The sequence below is a fragment of the Erpetoichthys calabaricus genome, chromosome 11, assembly GCF_900747795.2.
Source record: "Erpetoichthys calabaricus chromosome 11, fErpCal1.3, whole genome shotgun sequence".
Classification (NCBI taxonomy): Eukaryota; Metazoa; Chordata; class Cladistia; order Polypteriformes; family Polypteridae; genus Erpetoichthys; species Erpetoichthys calabaricus.
In genome coordinates, this window is record NC_041404.2 from 60729390 (window position 1) to 60749712 (window position 20323).

General features: G+C 39.5%; 2 protein-coding genes across 3 annotated transcripts in view; both read left to right on the forward strand.

The window, feature by feature from the left end:
- The window catches only part of hdac3 (histone deacetylase 3), a 477712-nt gene that overhangs the window by 320313 nt on the left and 137076 nt on the right, over positions 1-20323 (forward strand). The window lies entirely within an intron of this gene.
- LOC114660451 (F-BAR and double SH3 domains protein 1-like) overlaps positions 1-20323 on the forward strand; it is a 186082-nt gene that overhangs the window by 156145 nt on the left and 9614 nt on the right. For both annotated transcript variants that reach the window (XM_028813150.2, XM_028813151.2), the window contains exons 12-17: positions 1340-1444; positions 1847-2008; positions 4603-4728; positions 6415-6498; positions 9832-9994; positions 15423-15625. In XM_028813150.2, coding sequence (XP_028668983.1) covers positions 1340-1444; positions 1847-2008; positions 4603-4728; positions 6415-6498; positions 9832-9994; positions 15423-15625 — 843 coding nt within the window. The remainder of the gene's footprint in view (positions 1-1339; positions 1445-1846; positions 2009-4602; positions 4729-6414; positions 6499-9831; positions 9995-15422; positions 15626-20323) is intronic.

Sequence of the window (20323 nt, forward strand, 5' to 3'; positions counted from 1 at the left end):
AAAAGCAGGCTAAATTGTGCTTTAAATATAAGATGATACAATATTTGCTTGAAAGTGCTTTTTAAGACTATTACCTGGAATAATATATATATATATATATATATATATATATATATATATATATATATATATATATATATATATATATATATATATATATATATATTGATTATTAAAAAGCGTTAAATATTTACAAAGGATTAAGTATTCTTTAAATTCAGTGTGGTAAGAAATTAAAAGTTAACAGCATGCTGTGTGTGTGTCTAAAAATGCAGATACAGTCACCCCTTTACATTTGTAATTTGTAAGTAACTATTTCACTGGCCTGACTTGAAAATTGTCTTCAGTATTCCAGCTGTTCCTTATGTTTTTTTGGGGCACTGACTTCAAAAATAAATCCAGGTTTTCCCGTCACGTAAGGTTTTCCCACAAAACGCACAGAACAAAATCTAAGAAAAAATGCTCCAATCACCGGTAAGAATTTATTCAATCTTCATTTACATTACTTATTCCTTTTATATTTTTTATGAATAGTCTCCGTTGTAAATTATTTTCAAGACAAACATCCAAAATAGAACCAGTCAAAATTGAAAAATAGAGTAAAACAGTATTAAAAAGACAGGTTTCTGCACGTGCATGCGATGGCGTTTTCGTTGTCCTTCAAAACTTCTCTTGAGGTTTCTCCTTGTTATGTTTTGTGTCCACAGTTTCTCGCTGCAGCCCCGCTAAATAGTCAGCAATCATGCTAACGTTCCACCGCTCCGGTACCTCCTCTCCATTTCTTTGATATCCTGATGGCATTGTTAGCCACAATCAAGTTCACCAGGAAGTCGTCCAAAATGAGAGTTGAGGAAATACATCTTGAGGCTCATTGAGCAACCCAGTTCTTCTGATTAAGTCAACATATTGTCAACGATGGCCTCAAAGTTTGGGTCCTTCTGGTTACCACAGCTAAGCTGAATATGGCAATTTGTGGGAAATCCTTACGTGATGGGGTGAAAAAAATAGATGTCATTTTTGGATTCAGCTCCTCAAAAAAATGTAAGAATCAGTGAAAACCTTGAGAAAAAATGTTTCCATCGCAGGCCTGTGACTTGGTCTGACTTAATTATAGTGGGGGTTTGTCAGAACAGGATATATTTGTAATTTAATTTATTAATTGTTTTTATTCCCCACTGGTTCACCAGCTCCTTACTGAAGTTGATTTCCATTTAGCGGTGTGGCGAATGCACTGTGTCAGCTGTGGGGTTGGCTGCAAGAATACAAAGAATAAAAAGTGCAGACGGGACTGTGAACGTTACAAAGTAAGGATTTTCATGAAAACCTCTTTGACCTGCAGGTACTTCAGACAATGGACAAGCGAAAAAAGCAGGTCTCCGAGGACGAGGCAGCCACCTTGGAGCTGAGAATGGAAGAAGTAAGGGAGAGCATTCGCAAAGCACAGGTGACGTATTTAATGTGGTCAATGACTGTTAATAAATCAAAAGATAAAAGAGCCCACCACTGAATATGACATCTAACACAGAGTCTCTGATATTTAGGGAGTTAGGGGAGGCAGTGATCTGTCATGGCTGTACAAAAGAGAATAACTGAAAAGTGAAGGAGGGAATATTGAAAAAATTAGCTATACTTGCAATTGAATTTGTTTGAAGAGAACACGTGGAAAACATAAGGAAGTAAGATATTTTACAATTAAGAGATCAGCAAACTCTCTCCTGTGAAGAACAATATAATGCAAATGACAGAGGAAAGGATTGTAAGGTGTTTATTTAATAAAAGGACAAAAGGCTCCAGCAGTCCTTAGCATGGCCAGACTTCTTGAAGGTCTTCTGTTGTGTATTTTCAGGTAGACCAGCTGAAAGCAAACGCAAGACTGGACCTCCTGCGATCGGCTGGTGCGGATGTGGACCCTTGGGTAGCGAGCTCGTTTAGCCAGGCCAATGAAGAACTAGAGAAGGAGAGGCGAATGAGTGAAGCAAGGCTGTCTAATGGAGATATCTCCCCAATGGTTAGTCCGTAATCCTGAGGTCAAACCGTTTATTTTTCGTTTCATTTGAAAATCAAAGTATTAAATAAATGGGGAAGTGAAGAAACAATGCAATGCAAGAAAGCAGAGCAAATGAGTTATAAAAATTAAACAAATGACGCAGACTAGCCTTGGTATCTGGAACCTGAAGCCCTCGATGCTGCCATTCTGTGTCTCTGCCAGTCTGGGTTGGCGAGACACTTTTAAAATGCCTACAGTTTAAAAAAAAAAATCACGAAAAATTCAGTATTAAAATTGTGTTCATGCATATGTTCATATATCTGCATTATCTTTTGGTTTGTTTGTCCCTGTTTATATTTCATTAAGGCAGCTTTTGGTAAATTCGGTTATTTGAGTCGATGTGAGGAGATCCTGTATCCCAATTGTAGCAGTTGTGTTCATTTATACCCTCGAAAGATAAGTAAGACATTTTTAGGTGCCTATTTATTGCAGTATTTGCCACAATGAAACTAATAAAGGGGGAACCAAACCTCCAAATAACACAAGTCACAACAGGACTTCACCGAATTTGATCCCAAAGTCCACTTCATCAGTGGCAGCCCAAGCCACCAAAATCAACCAACTGCCCAGGCCCAAAATGGGGCAATGGCTCTTAAATAATAATAAAAGTCTACGTGTGTAAGTGTGTGTGTCTGTCTGTCCAGCCTGGGAAGTGCGAGGCTACAGCATGAAGTTCAAAGAGCCGGCCAGGCGGCCCCAAAGTTAACAAGTCTGAAGAAGAAAGAAGGGCGAGGCTACAACATGAAGCTGAAAGAAAGAGACTCCGTCGCCATTAGTGAAGCCGCCAAAGAAACACAAACGAGAGAGGAACTCGCTTAGCTGCTGATACACAAGGGGGGTGAGCACGGGGGCAAAACGAAACCATCGACTCTGCGTTTCAGTTGTTTTTTTTCTGACGATGTCAATAGTTTCTAGTAGCCTGGGCTTACACAGCTAGTAAATAATAAAACTCTCACAATGAAAAGGGAAAATATGAAATTTCTAATCCAACAGAAACTAACGCAAGTCCCTTTAATGTAAAGAATTGATTTAAAGAGCTTCATAAAGGCAGTGCAAGCACAAAAGAACCAAACATAACATTTAGCCTAAAAGGGCAAAACCTAAATAAACAAAATCAAGAAACACAATCCTGACACGTAACTTTAAACACACCAGGGGCCAAAAGAAAAACTCCAAACAAGAATCATCAATCAACTAAAATATCCCGAGTCAAAAACAGAAATGCAGCTCAAATTATGTAAATCGTTCAAATTAATTAGTCTTATTTTTTTCCGTGACCGTTATTTCAGTAGTTATTTATTTTTTCCTCGTTTCCTTCTTCCAGTTAGTGAACCGGAACTGGGAGCATGTAGCCAGCTGATAGTTTCAGTCTGTTCTACGCTGGTCAGGACCATTATCGATAGATAGATAGATAGAAAGGCACTATATAATAGATAGATAGATAGAGATTTGAACAAAGGACCGCTTGAGCGCTTTGAGTAGTGAGAAAAGCGCTATATAAATGTAAAGAATTATTATGTTATAAAGAATTAATCTAATAGAGTTTTATTTTCATTTTGGACTCAAATATTTGGATTTACTTAAATTTTGGCTGTCAGACACGGCATTGTTATATCTTTGTCAACTCTTAAACGTCTATTAAGGAACAACAGAATGTTTCGTCATAAACACTTTGACAACATTAAAGTTCCTTTTCAGGTTCACCTCAACTGTACGTCAGAGAAAAGGGAATAAGAATTGGACTGCAAGGGGGGAAAATAATAATAATCTGTTCAAACAAATTAATAATCCATTTGGGCAAATTAATTCAAACGGATTAAAAATTTGTTCAAACAGATTATTTATTCATTAATTTGTCTGAGCCTATTTTTGCTTTGCGCCTTCCCCTACCAAAACCAATTGTCTAATGGGTAGAAGTGAAAGCTTTAGATTCGTCAGAAATTTCAATCTCTGGTTTTCGATGGATCTCGATGTTTTAGGGTCTCCTGATACTGAAAACATTGATATCTCGATGATGGGTGTGTGTTTGTGTGTGTGTGTGTGTGTGTGTGTGTGTCACAGTTTCTTCAGGACGATCTAAGAGCTAAAATGGCTAGATGGAAAAACACAAAACTCGAAACGTAAGCCTGTTATGAGATGACGATGTGCTGATTAGTTTTTGAGCCAAATCGTGGAGGAGAAAGAAGCACTCAAGAGGAACCCACAAATACCGGAATTCTGGAATATATTATGAATTCTTCTCATCAATTTCTATTGTAATGACTGATTTTATGATCAGAAAGATCAGCATCAGAGCGGTAAATAATTACTGAAATGTTATCGAATAGTTTTGGGTAACCTGGTTCTTAGGGCGCAAAGCTTACTGACGTTCACGTCCAGGCCTGTACACCCCTGTTCTTCTAGAATATCGCATCATGTTTTTTGATTGTGAACTGTTATGGAGGAAATTCAATTTGGCAAATATAAACTAATAGGCACGCAGAATACAATTCTTCATGATTCTTTTGCACATGTTTAGGTATTAGATGAACCGAATGTTTTTATGCTTGCTGTAGGGGGCTCAGTTGGAATTCACGGATTTTGAAGATTTTGACGATGCAGCAGAGACCTTTACAGATTCGCCTTCAAAGCCCGCCTGTCACAGCTACCCTCTGCCTTGTCAGGTGCTTTATAGCTACCAGGTAATAAACTCAAAAGATTTTTCAGTTTTTAGCTGTGTTTATAGAAACTTTAAGTGGTGTAAAAGATATTGTACTTTTAATCTGTACTGACTTTTAAGATGTTTCTTGTAACCCTTTTGTCCTTCTGTGGCATTATAAAAAAATTGCCTTTTATATAATCAACGTTTTCTATTTAACTGTTTCATTTTGTGACAGTGGTGTGGTGTTTAGTGCTGCTGCCTCAAAGTGTTGTTTGTTTTCCAAATGCTAGAGGTTAGGAAATAAATAAGGATTTGAACAACTAGACATGTAATTCAGTATTCCTTGTATAGGGTGTCCCACTCGGGAGTACAACTTTAAAAATGCGAATTACTCTGCAACGCGTGCATGTATCATCATGCAACAAGGTTCAAAATATTCCTTATTTAATGAAGAATTGATTCTGTGTCATAAAGAGGCGGGCACTATAGCGGGTGCCGCTACGGGGCAACAGGACGGGGCAACGTGCCATACCTCTCATGCCAGTATGGAAGAGATCCGATCGTTTTTTGGAGACAGGGTGATCTCGAAAGGTTTGTGGCCACCTCGATCGCCCGATTTAACTCCCCCAGATTTTTTTCTATGGGGATATTTAAAGGGCAAGGTTTATGCAAGCAAACCCAGGACCATCGAACAACTGAAAGCAAACATCGAGCGTGAAATTGTTTCCATCGACAGTGACATGTTGCAGAGGACATTCTCAAATATGGAGCATCGCGTTTCCTTGTGCGCGGACGTTGAGGGAGGACATTTTCAGCACCTTTTGTAATGTGGACTTGTTTTCCACTAAATACAGGTATGTTCAGTTCTTACAGCTCACCTTTACGTTCACGTGTTCGTGAGTAATTCGCATTTGTAAAGTTGTACTCCCGAGTGGGCCACCCTGTATTTGTCAAACGTACTCTTCAGATTGCCTCCCAGGTAGCCCCCAATTTACAAATATGTAACAAGTAGTGCCAGCAGATGTTAAAGCAGATCTCTCCTTACTTATCCGGCTACAGAACGCTTGTCATTTACCTTCTTGACACTTTGTTTTGGGGTGACGTGGTGCTTCCTTTGCTCACTCACAGTGTGAGGCACCTCAGTTTACCTCCCAGGCTGATTGCTGCCTGTTTGAAGTCTTCATGAGCGGCCGTGCATGTCGGGTTCATTTGTCAGAAGTAAGTGAGGTTGGCTGTGTGTGTGTGTGTGTGTGTGTGTGTGTGTGTGTGTGTGTGTGTGTGTGTGTGTGTGTGTGTGTGTGTGCGCGTGCGTGCATGTGTGTGTATGAAGACGATACCCTGCCACACAGTTTGTCCATTTCAGGGTTGTCTCCTGCTTGCACCTGTTGATTGCAGGGTCCAGTATGGTAGGGATGTGAGGGCCAATCAGAAAACAGATCTTTAACGTTTAGTTAGGATGTCTTCATGTTTTCCAGACGTGTTCCTTAATTCTGGAGGCTGTGATTTTTTTGTTATTGTGGACACGTATAACACATGATAATGCAAAACTGTGTTAAAATGGTTTCAGTCAGGAGAACGGTTGTTGTTCTGAAACCGTGTTTTATTGGTGCCGATGTTACAAATAACAAAAGCCGTTATTCTAATTATTTGTTATGCATTTTTTTTATGTTTTTATTTTTTTCTCTCTCAGATGCTATATTATCTTTTTTTTTTTCTTTTTTTTCAGGCTTGCCAGGCAGATGAGTTATCAATCACAGAAGGTGAACACCTAGAAATTATTGAGGATGGAGACATGGAAGACTGGCTGAAGGTCTGGGGGGCTTACTACATTATGCTGTACAAATAGATTTTTTTTTCCTACTTAGACAGATAAATAGAACTTTATTTGTTCCCAGAGGGAAATTTGGCTTTATTATGTTACTATGAATGGAGCATAAAAATGAATAGTGAAGATTGGTAGTGTTTAGTGTTTTTTTTTCTTTTTTGTTCATATTGTCTCCTTGATTATTCCTTCACATCATAGTCTAGTGTCATAGATCTTGCTTTGTGTCTTTTGATCCATGAATACAAAAATCAAATTGAATCCAGTTAAATAATCCTTCTGTGCCATATGTAGGAGATATAATGAAGTTTGAGATTGAAGTTCTTCCTCATTCATCCTGAGAGGACCATAGAGACCCTCATTCACCTGACCTCGCAGTTACCACCATCTTTGACGGCCTTTAGTTTCTTAGAGTCATCACCAGTTTTGTTTTTTTCTGACCATAAAGCTGTTTCCCCACCCAATCATTTTTTATGTGATTCTTAACCCTGTATTGTAAGTCACGATGGCCGAGAATAATTTCTGTTAATCTAATGTTTTCATGGAGAGGTGAGATGACAAAGTTTCTGGGGACCAAGTTAAAATGAAGCACATTCAAGCTTCTGCATTAAAGACCAGCCTTTGACTTGGCGCCACATCGTCAATTTTAAAGCTCAAGTTTACTTGAATGTGCTTTACTATTGTGTACTACTCATTTTCTGGAAGCCTTTATTTAATGAGGTTTGGGCAAAAATCCACGTAAATTTGGATGTTGTGAGTATATGACAGGTTAACTGGCCTGTACATTATGCAAAATGAAAATGTTTTATGGACATTTCAATGTTTTTTACTGTTATTCAGTATCTGATTTCTCTGGTCCCCATTGAAGCCAGTTTTATTATCAGTTGTCCATGAAAAGATATGTTTGAACAATTTTCTTGTCCATTAATTCAAAAAGATAGGCTAATAATGTAAAGCAGCGATTCTCAACCGTTTTCTCCTTGTGAACCCTTTCAGAAAACCGGAATAAATTGGCAAACCCCCTGTGCAGTCATTACGATATACTACAAGTTTATCCTTGTACGTTGGATGTTTTGTTTCAGTGTGTCTACAAAGAAGTGATGGTTTTAAACTGCTGTTGGCCAGGACTTCATTACAAATTACACAAAGCGGTTTAGGTTCTGACTCATCCTGGGTAAAATAAAAACCCATTAGTAAATTGTCGCTGTCATATTTCCGTTTCTTCTCTTTTGTCTTACTATGTTCACCAGTTACTTCCTTGCTTTCAGTCTGGAGAGATGGTAGCTCACTACAACTTTCAGTATTGTCACCCTGTGTTGGTACCAAATCAGGGACTGAAGTAGAAGAAGAAGCAATTGATTGCTCGTCCAGCTTTTTGTCAGACTTGATAGAACTACCCGTTTTTAACCATCAATCCATAATAAAATTACGGAGTAATAATTATTCACTTTCACGTTCGACGTGTGCACGTTTAATTAAAGTCTTTATCGTAATTTATTTACACACACTATGCACTACCAATTTATCTTATTAAAATCACTCATGGTTGTTAAGCGTGTCGTATGATTCAATTCGACTCTACTCTCCCTTGTCTGATCGCAGCGTTTTTATATCAGCAGACGTTATTCTTGTTCTTTCGAGCGTATTTGGGGTTCTCGGTTTGCTGAATTGGAAATTTTCGGATCATATGAGAATGTACATGCATCGCCAGCAGTGTAGCGTCTCATTGCATTACAGATTGTTACCTGTTGTGACTCAACAATTTTACAGAATCTTCCGTCACAATGCGTAAGTGACTGAGGTAATATTCATGAATTTGACATTTAATTGATCACCCATTTTTATTATTGTATTATTAATAGTACTGTGAATATATTTTCTTACATTTAATATTTTGTTATATTTTTTATGTTTGGGATTTAAAATTCCGCCATTACAATATTTTTTTCGCAAACTCCTTTTATAAAGCACGGTTTCGCGAACTACCGATTGGGAATCACTGATGTAAAGCATGATGATTTTTAGTGGGAGTGTTCTTTTAGGCTTAAATATTACCATATATACTTGCATATAAGTGGGGTCTTGAAACCCGAAAAATCGATCATAAAATCAGACCCCGACTTATACACCGATTCAAAAATGCGACACTTCAAACTACAAAACTTCAATGCATTTTGTTACTAAAAATATTTGTGATGCGCCACCTTTTGGAATAATGGAGAAATAGCAATTAGGCAGAAACATGGACACCTATCCTCCTCCTGAAGGCAGAATACGATAATAATGCATTTTATTGTGTTTATTGTGACTCATTTGGGTATTCAAGCTGAAAAACTTTGCTTTCTGTCTGGTTATTCTGATGAGGGTTTTGTTTACAACATTCTGATAGTAATTAATGCAGAATACGAAGCATAGAGATTTTTCTCTTTTAACTTTTATGATACAGTAACCGTTTTGAGGCATATGCAAAAACTTAGTTTGCTGTTAGTAAAGAACATTATGAACAGATTCAGCAAAGTCTCAAAGAAACTACAGTATATACTTGCATATAAGTCGGGTCTTGAAACCCGAAAAATCAATCATAAAATCAGACCCCGACTTCTACGCCCGCTCGAAAATGCGACACTTCAATTTTTTTTTTTTACATCTTCTTGCCTCCTCCTATCCCACATCAGTTTCTCAGACACATTGAATTTTGTTGCAGCAGCACAGTTACCAATTTGTTTCGCCACTTCAATGACTTTTAATTTAAAACCAGCTTCATATTTTCTTCTGATCAAATGCTCCACTGTAGATAAGGGATGCTCTTACGATAAAAGTGTATGAATGTGTGAGATACTAAAAAAACACAAGACTTCGCTTCAGAATAGTTCAGTTATTCTTGTGTGGTCACGTAGGCACAATACGTAGAAAAACAAAGGCTGTGTGTTCCGTGGTTACTCTCTCTGGTGGGTGTTAGCATATCGCAATCTCTCAGACCAATAGCGTCAGTTTTCTGCATTCGACTTATAAGACCAATATTATAAAATACCAGAAATTATGCGGTAAAATCAAGCCCCGACTTATCCACGGGAGAACTTAAACGTGAGTATATACGGTATGTCTAATCTTTAGCTGTTACATTGGAAAGGCTTTGCACATTCCAGTGTGAAGGACATCTAATAATCCTGTTGTCTTTTCTCATTGCTGCTAGAAGAGCACACAGTAACGTAGCGCACACTGCATGCAGACCTCCTCAGTTTACAGTACAGTCCTTATGCTATTTTACAGCGTCATTAACTCTTTTTTTGTGACTCAACCCTAATGTTATTCATTCATCAGGCAAGAAACCAAGCAGGACAAGTCGGATATGTACCTGAGAAATATCTGCATATACTGAGTGTGTCAGCCAGAGATGTTTCATCACAGAAAGTTCCGGAGAGCTCCCATTTTGACCAGACTTCGGATATTTCCGAGAGTTCACAGGGGTCCCAGGAATACAGAGGTTTGTCTGTTTTGTCATAGCATGTTCTTCATTTAACTACATTTTACTTTTCTTTTAAAAAAAAAAAAATTAATAACTCTTTGCATTTATATAGCACTTTTCTCAGTACTCAAAGTGCTCAGCAATTCAGGTTAAGGGCCTTGCTCAAGGGCCCGACAGAGCAGAGTCTCTATTGGCATTTGCGGGATTCGAACCGTCAACCTTCCAATTGCCGATTGGTAGATCCCTAACCTCAGAGCCACCACTCCGACTAAGTTAGTTATTTGAGTTACACCTAGTTACAGATTTGAGTCTGTCACATTTTGTTTTATTCTCCGTGCAAAACAACAACAGCAACAACATTTATTTCTATAGCACATTTTCATACAAGTGTTGCAGTCCAAAGTCCTTTACAGGATGAAGGAAGACGAAAAAAAGAAACAAAATATAAAAATAAAATTAGGCAAAACTAATTAACATCAAATAAAAGTAAGGTCTGATGGCCAGAGAGGACAGAAAAAACAAACAAAAAAAAAAACTCCAGAGGGCTGGAGATAAAAAAAAAAAAAAAAATCCACAGGGGTCCCGAGGCCATGAGACCACCCAGCCCCTCTAACATCAATGATCTCAATCAGTCCTCATGGTTTTCAAGCTTCACATGGAAGAATTAAGACGATGATGGTCATGTGGACCTCTGGACTTCAGTCTATCAATGCATGGTGCCCTGATCAGGTGGTGGGGGAACAAATGGCCACCACAGAAAACCAGAAAAAGAATAGCAGAGAAAGTATGGGTCATTCTCACACCTTCAGGGACCCTAAAGGTGCCGACCAGCTCTCTCCCCATGATTCCAGCTCAAAATATGACTCCGCCATTTAATCTTTATGACACTTAAACACAATTTGCATAATAATTTGGAATGCAGTGTAAGGTATGAAAAATCTAAAAGATCATTTGTAAAGGGAAAAATATATATATACAGTACTGTGCAAAAGTTTTAGGCAGGTGTGAAAAAATGCTGTAAACAAAGAATGCTTTGAGAAATATAAATAATGATTGTTTATTGTTATCAATTTATAAAATGCAAAGTGAGCGAACAAAAGAAAACTCGAAATCAAATCAATATTTGGTGTTCCAACCTTTTGCCTTCAAACCAGCATCAATTCTTATAGGTACACTTGCACAAAGTCAGGGATTTTGTAGGATTCTAGTCAGGTGTCTGATCAACCAATTCTACCAAACAGGTGCTAATGGTCATCAATGTCACACGTAGGTTGAAACACAGTCATTAACTGAAACAGAAACAGCTTCAAACTGGGTGAGGAACAGCCAAACTCTGCTACCAAGGTGAGGTTGTGAAGACAGTTTCATGTCATGGCGAGATTGAGCACAGCAACAAGACACAAGGCAGTTCTACTGCATCAGCAAGGTCTCTCCCAGACAAAGATCTCAAAGCAGACTGGGGTTTCAAGATGTGCTGTTCAAGCTCTTTTGAAGAAGCACAAAGAAATGGGCAACGTTGAGGATCGTAGACGCAGTGGTCGGCCAAGGAAACTTAGTGCAGCAGATGAAAGACACATCAAGCTTATTACCCTTCGAAATCAAAAGATGTCCAGCAGTGCCATCAGCTCAGAACTGGCAGAAACCAGTGGGACCCAGGTACACCCATCTACTGTCTGGAGAAGTCTGGCCAGAAGTGGTCTTCATGGAAGAGTTGCAGCCAAAAATCCATACCTCTGACGTGGAAACAAGGCCAAGCAACTCAAGTATGCATGAAAACATAGGAACTGGGGTGCAAAAAAATGGCAGCAGGTGCTCTGGACTGATGAGTCAAAATTTGAAATATTTGGCTGTAGCAGAAGGCAGTTTGTTCATGGAAGGGCTGGAGAGCGGTACAATAATGAGTGTCTGCAGGCAACAGTGAAGCATGGTGGAGGTTCCTTGAACGCTTGGGGCTGCATTTCTGCAACTGGAGTTGGAGATTTGGTCAGGATTAATGGTGTTCTCAACGCTGGGAAATACAGGCAGATACTTATCCATCATGCAATACCATCAGGGAGATTGGCCCCAAATTTATTCTGCAGCATGACAACGACCCCAAACATACAGCCAAAGTCATTAAGAACTATCTTCAGCATAAAGAAGAACAAGAAGTCCTGGAAGTGATGGTATGGCCCCCACAGAGCCCTGATCTCAACATCATCGAGTGTGTCTGGGATTACATGAAGAGACAGAAGGATGTGAAGAAGCCTACATCCACAGAAGATCTGGGCTTAGTTCTCCAAGATGTTTGGAACAACCTACCAGCCGAGTTCCTTCAAAAACTGTGTGCAAGTGTACCTAGAAGAATTGATGCTGCTTTGAAGGCAAAGGGTGGTCACACCAAATATTGATTTGATTTAGATTTCTCTTTTGTTCATTCACTGCATTTTGTTGATTGATGAAAATAAATGATTAACACTTCCATTTTTGAAAGCACAGCATTTTTTCACACCTGCCTAAAACTTTTGCACAGTACTGTATATATTCAGGAAGTGCTTAATGCCTTAGCTGGAGAAAATGCTGTTTTAGTGATAAATAAGCTTTCCTTAGGTTGTGTTGATTGTTTTGCCAAGTCTCAAATGGCCTTGTGAAAACTAGTGAAGACAGAAAATCATGGTGGTAAATTTCTATGACCTCCAGCAAGCAGGCAGGCAACTGGTGTGAATGTCTCTGAGCAAACAATCAGAAACAGACATCATGAGGGTGGCCTGAGGGCCTCGACGTCCTCTAGTGGGCACCGTGGAGCTCGATTGGCATTTGCCATAGAATACCAGAATTGGCCGGTCCACCATTGGCGCCCTGTGTTTTTCACAGATGAAAGAAGGTTCACCCTGAGCACATGTGACAGATGTGAAAGGGTCTGGAGAAGCCGTGGAGAACGTCATGCTGCCTGTAACATCGTTTAGCATGACGGGTTTGGTGGTGGATCAGTGATGGTCAGTCTGGGGAGGCATATCCATGGAGGGACGCACAGACATCTACAAGCTAGACAATGGCACCTTGACTGCCATTAGGCATCGGGATGAAATGGGAAATCTTGCAGTTGACACTTGGAACGACCACCAGAGGGCGAACTGGAGGTGACTGCCAGCATTCTTTCTGTTTGAGCGCCACCGTGCCCACCTGTTGCTTTTGAAATTAAATGGAGTTGGCCGCTTCTCAGCATCAACTGGATGATAACATACATACAAGACCGCAAGACAAGCACATTAGTGAGTCTTTATTGTTAGTTAATTTATTTTTATTTTTAAAAATTGTTTTTTTTTATTATTATTATATTTTTCTCAAGCAATTAAAAAAAAAAACACTTTATATTCCTCCCTGGCAACGCCGGGTTTTTCAGCAATGTTAGCTAATATGTAATATATATTGGCAAAATATTTTTAGAAATTTGCTCATCCTTATATCTGTTTTGCTGAATTATTCAAAGTAGTCGCTTTCTCTTTTGATTTTTATTATAAAGAAAAGAAAAAAAACAACCCATCAAGCCTTCTGAAAAACACCAACAAGAACACTGCCTGATCTTTTAATACTAAATACACAGCTGGTGTTTCTAACGGGCCGCCGTCTACTTTTAAAGATACCAACAAACAGCCTCAGTAATGCTTATCTGTAGTGAGCAGCATTGTCCCGAGGCTCTTTACTCTAAAATTGGTGTAGATTAATAGGGTTTATGAGATCAATATTCTCAAGTGTACAGAGAGCAGTGAAATTCTCACTTGCATATGCTAATCAACACACAACATGTCACCAGACTCGCCTCCATGATTAGTGAGCAGAGCTGTCTAACCGCGAAACGTCTGTCTTCCTCACCTAATAGAAAATGTCAGAACACATTTGTCATCACCACTGCAGGTTAAACCCAACATGCTTAGGTGGGTGGATGACAAAGTGGGATGAACGGATGGTTAGTTAGCATATTTCTTTCCTTTACAGTGAATGCACAGGCATGTTATGTGAGGTTGCGGTTTTAAAGTTTAGTGCCTTAGCCAGTAAATCGCAGTGCCAAAGTGTGGTCAGAGTTGGTGGTCTGTGGCCACAGAGCTGTCTTTGTGGATTATTACACCAAAAAGGTTCTGTCCTAAAGGTTGTAATGTTACACCAAAAGTATTTCACACACATGAACTTTAATGACATCCCATTCTTGATACACAGGCTTTAATATGGAGTTAAGGCCCACCCTTTACAGCTCTAATAACTTCAACTCTTCTGAGAAGGCTTTCCACAAGATGTAGGAGTGAGTGTGTTTATGGGAATTTGTGACCAGCAGAACATTTGTGATGTTGTGACGAGAAGGCCTGGCTTGCTCACAGTCTCCGCTCGAATTCATCCCAGAGGTGTTCTGTTGGGTTGAGGTCAGGGCTCTGTGCACCTCCACCAAACTCGCTCCTCCATTTCTTTGTAGACCTTGCTGTGTACACCAGTGTGTGCCCAGTCATGTTGCCATCCCTAAACTGTTCCCACAAAGTTGGGAGCATGAAATTATCCAAAAAATGGCTTTGTGTGCTGAAGTATTAAGAGTTCCTTTCACTGGAACTAAGGGGCCAAGCCTAAACCCACACCATAATCCCCCCCACAAACTTTACACTTGGCACAATGCAGTCAGGTGAGTCCTGCTCTCCTGGCAGAATCGTCCATCAGATTGTGTGATTCGTCACTCCAGAGGACACGTCGGCACTGCTCTCAAGTCCAGTGGTGGGCATTCGGCTTTGCAACACTGCATCCGACGCTTTGCATTGCAGTTGGTGATGTCCGGCTTGGCTGCAGCTGCTCGGCCGTGGAGACCCATTCATCCCATGAAGCTCTCTACGCTGCACTGTTCTTGAGCTTTTGGACGTCTGTAGCTATTGACTCTGTAGAAAGTTGGCGACTTCTGCACACCTCAGCATGCGCTGTCCCCACTCCATGATTTGACGTGACCTACCACTTGGTGGCTGAGTTGCTGTTCCCAATTGCTTCCGCTTTGTTATAATACCACTGACCGCTGACCATGGAATATTTAGTAGCGAGGACATTTCACAGAATGGCACAGGTGGCATCCTATGACGGTACCACGCTTGAATTCACTGAGCTCCTGAGAGCGACCCATTCTTTCACAAATGTTTGTAGAAGCCGCCTGCATGCCGAGGTGCTTGAGTTTATACACCTGTGGCCACGAATGTGATTAGTACACCTGAATTCAATGATTTGGAGGGGTGGCCCAATACTTTTGGCAATTTGGTGTATCTCATTACTACATTTTAATTAAAAATGGTTACTCTTTTAAAATACACCGTGTCACATGTGTTCGTTAGGATGGTATTAATGTCATTACATAGTGACGATACTAATGGTTAAAATAAACAGGAAATTTGTCATCTGTTTTTCTGTGACGAGTCTGATGAAATGTTTTGTTTTCCTATTCCAGGACTAGCAAGGGCACTTTATGAATACTGTGGCCAAAGTGCAGAGGAGCTCTCCTTCCCAGAAGGAGCAATAATACGTCTGCTTCGCAGCAGAGATGGGGACGTGGACGATGGCTTCTGGGAAGGGGAAGTGAATGGAAGAATTGGGGTATTCCCCTCCCTAGTTGTAGAGCTGTTAGGTGAGGGAGATGAAGATGAGGAAGAGGTGAGTACCAGAACAATAGATTTAAAACAATGATGGCTCAAATCCATTCACTTAGAATGCGCCGTCTGAGGATGGAAAAGGAAACTAAATTGCTAAACAGATGGAGTGGCCCTGATTATAGCTTGTGATGTCTTATTTTTTTAATTGACACTTCCAGTAGCGGTTATTTATTTATTTTTTTTTTTGTTGTTACTGGGATCAATGTGGTCTTTCTGTTGCAAGCTGGAGACTTTTAACTTTAATTGGCTTCTGCTAAATTGATTGCTAAAAAAGCTAGTTTTAATTATAACACTTTCGTTTCATGAAAAAGCTCCAGAGACGCATTAGCCTGTTAGGTAATTAATGGAAATGTCAAGAAGAAATCACACAATTATAATTTCTTCGTTAGGTGACGTCGTATCTCTTCAAATGTTTATTTTGTGCCACACTTCCTCAAACCCACATTGACAGGTAGCAAAGAGGATCAGCACTGGGTCTGTTTTCTGCGTAAATCCAGATAGAAGCGAAGTGTACTGATTTGCTAAAATAAATAAATAAATAAATAGAAAAAATGTCAAGAACGTTCTTTTTTTAACTTTGTATTTCTGCTGTGCAGTGTTTTTGCAAATCTGACATGACTAGTAAGGTTTTGTCGAGACTACACCTCTAATGGCTACTGCACTGGTTTTAGGGGTACTTTTGACGTGATGAAAACGTCGAGCAGCTTACAGACGTATCCGCTCTTTAGCCAAGTGACTGCAGTAACTCAGGTTGTAATGTTTTACTTTTAAACTTCCATCGTCTACCCCATTTTTAGATAGATAGATAGATAGATAGATAGATAGATAGATAGATAGATAGATAGATAGATAGATAGATAGATAGATAGATAGATAGATAGATAGATAGATAGATAGATAGATAGATAGATTTTAGTATAAAATAGATAGATAGATGGATGTGTAAGGCACTATATAATAGATAGAATTTGGTATAGTAGGCAGGATTAGATAGATAGATGTGTAAGGCACTATATAATAGATAGATAGATGTGTAAGGCACTATATAATAGATAGATAGAATTTGGTATCGTAGGCAGGGATAGATAGATAGATGTGTAAGGCACTATATAATAGATATAGATAGAATTTGGTATAGTAGGCAGGATTAGATAGATAGATAGATGTGTAAGGCACTATATAATAGATAGATAGATAGATAGATAGATAGATAGATAGATAGATAGATAGATAGATAGATGTGTAAGGCACTATATAATAGATAGATAGAATTTGGTATAGTAGGCAGGGACAGATAGATAGATGTGTACGGCACTATATAATAGATATAGATAGATTTTGGTATAGTAGGCAGGATTAGATAGATAGATAGATAGATAGATAGATAGATAGATAGATAGATAGATAGATAGATAGATAGATAGATAGATGGATGTGTAAGGCACTATATAATAGATAGAATTTGGTATAGTAGGCAGGATTAGATAGATGTGTAAGGCACTATATAATAGATAGATAGAATTTGGTAGATGTGTAAGGCACTATATAATAGATAGATAGAATTTGGTATAGTAGGCAGGATTAGATAGATAGATAGATAGATAGATAGATAGATAGATAGATAGATAGATAGATAGATAGATAGATAGATAGATAGATAGATAGATGTGTAAGGCACTATATAATAGATAGAATTTGGTATAGTAGGCAGGATTAGATAGATGTGTAAGGCACTATATAATAGATAGATAGAATTTGGTATCGTAGGCAGGGATAGATAGATAGATGTGTAAGGCACTATATAATAGATATAGATAGAATTTGGTATAGTAGGCAGGATTAGATAGATAGATAGATGTGTAAGGCACTATATAATAGATAGATAGATGTGTAAGGCACTATATAATAGATAGATAGAATTTGGTATAGTAGGCAGGGATAGATAGATAGATGTGTAAGGCACTATATAATAGATATAGATAGAATTTGGTATAGTAGGCAGGATTAGATAGATAGATAGATAGATAGATAGATAGATAGATAGATAGATAGATAGATAGATAGATAGATGTGTAAGGCACTATATAATAGATAGATAGAATTTGGTATAGTAGGCAGGGATAAATAGATAGATAGATGTGTAAGGCACTATATAATAGATAGATAGATAGATAGATAGATAGATAGATAGATAGATAGATAGATAGATGTGTAAGGCACTATATAATAGATAGATAGAATTTGGTATAGTAGGCAGGGATAAATAGATAGATAGATAGATAGATAGATGTGTAAGGCACTATATAATAAATAGATAGATAGATACTTTATTAATCCAAAGGGGAAATTCACAAAACCCACTTATCATACTGCAGAGGGACGCAGAGCTTATCCCAGCAGTACTAGATGAGAGGTAGGAGTCCACCCTGATCAGGACGTCAGCCCATCATATGCACACTTGCGACCACACACACTTACACCTTTATTGTAACAACAAAACAAAAAGTCCAATATAACGGTAGTAGTAGAGTGTCCAAAAACAGGAAATGTTGAACTCAAAACACCAGAGAGCTGGAGAATCTGAATGTGGTCTCCAACATCTGTGACACAGCTTTACAAACCACTGCACTGCTGTGCTGCGATGTGGAAGGAAAACCTGAATACCCACCGAAAATCTGCGTGGCGCTGCGCAGCACAGCCTAGGATTAGGTTGGAGTTTGAAACCCAGGAGCTTTCAGGTTGGTAGCACAAACTATTTCACCAATTTAGTGAAAGAGTATAATAAAGATGGAGACAGTGTGTGACGGTAGTAGAACAGTTGCCAGGTCTTTTATCGGTGCGGGGAGCTGGAAGAACCAGCAGCAGCTGCTATTTAACAAATAACGTACAGTAAAGAATTGATAGGTATGTGCAGGGATGTGCAGGACTGCAGTAACTACAGGGGGATAAAATTGATGAGCCACAACATAAAGTTATGGGAAAGAGTAGTGGAAGCTCAGTTAAGAAGGGAGGTGATGATTAGTGAGCAGCAGGATGGTTTCACGCCAAGAAAGAGCACCACAGATAAGATGTTTGCTGTGAGGGTGTTGATGGAGAAGTTTAGAGAAGGCCAGAAGGAGTTGCATTGCATCATTGTGGACCTGGAGAAAGCAAATGACAAGGGGCCTCGAGAGGAGCTGTGGTATTGTATGAGGAAGTCGGAAATGTCAGAGAAGTACATAAGAGTTGTACAGGATATGAACGAGGGAAGTGTGACAGTGGTGAGGTCTGCAGTAGGAGTGACGGAGGTGGGATTACATCAGGGATTGGCTCTGAGCCCTTTCTTATTTGCAATGGTGATGGACAGGTTGACAGACGAGATTACACAGGAGACACCGTGGACTGTGATGTTTGCTGATGACATTGTGATCTGTAGTGATAGTAGGGAGCAGGTTGAGGAGACCCATATGAGAGGAGAGAAATGAAGGTCAGTAGGGCCACCAAGACCGAATACATGTGTGTGAATGAGAGGGAGGTCAGTGGAATGGTGAGGATGAGGGAGTAGAGTTGGCGAAGGTGGATGAGTTTAAATACTTGGGATCAACAGTACAGAGTAACGGGGATTGTGGAAGAGAAGTGAAGAAGAGAGTGCAGGCAGAGTGGAATGGGTGGAGAAGAGTGTCAGGAGTGATTTGTGTCAGACGGGTAACAGCAAAAGTGAAAGGGAAGGTCTACAGGACGGTAGTGAGACCAGCTATGTTATATGGGCTGGAGACGGTGGCACAGGAGACAGAGCTGGAGGTGGCAGAGTTAAAAGATGCTAAGATGTGCATTGGGTGTGACGAAGACGGACAGGATTAGAAATGAGGACATTAGAGGGTCAGCTCAGGTGGGACGGTTGGGAGACAGTCAGAGAGGTGAGATTGTGTTGGAGGAGAGATGATGGGCATATTGGCTGAAGGGTGCTAAGGATAAAGCTGCCAGGCAAGAAGAGAAGAGGAAGGCCTAAGAGAAGGTTTATGGATGTGGTGAGAGAGGACATGCAGGTGATTGGTGTGTCCTTTAACTCACCCACAAATACTGTTTATCATTTTTTTTTTGTAATAAACATTGGTGACTTTGATTTCAAGAGACTTTGTACTTTATCTGGGTTTTGGGTTTCCTCGAGCACCGTCCAGCTACCAACTACTAGCGGACTCTGACCAAAGACGGTGTTTCGTGACACAGTGTTGTCCTAAACTGAAGAAAAACATTTAATGCAGGAGAGCAAAGGGAATCAGGCAAAATATGAGAAGTCATATAGCTTCTATGGAGGTCGCTAAAACCCTGACTGGGCATTCTGCAGGTGAGGCCTTCTATGTAGACACCCAGTACTTGAGATGAGCACAGCTCAGTCTGTCTTTGCTACATCTTCTTTTATATTGAACATTCCTTGCCTCATTTCAGCAGACTCCACAGAAATTTTGCTGTGTAACGAAGTGCCAGTTGGTGACTCACATTGCAGACAACAGGCGGCATTACATTTAAAGTGTAAGTCCCTTTATTCAAAGCGATTTACAACATTTACGATACAATTTCAGGTTGGAGCACAGGCAGGTCAAGTGACTCACTCAGGGTCCCACAGTGGTGTCAAGTAGTGGGATTTGAACCCACAACCTCAGAGTTTGAAGTCCAAAGCCTTAACTATTACTACACCACACTGCTTCATTTAACAGGCGCA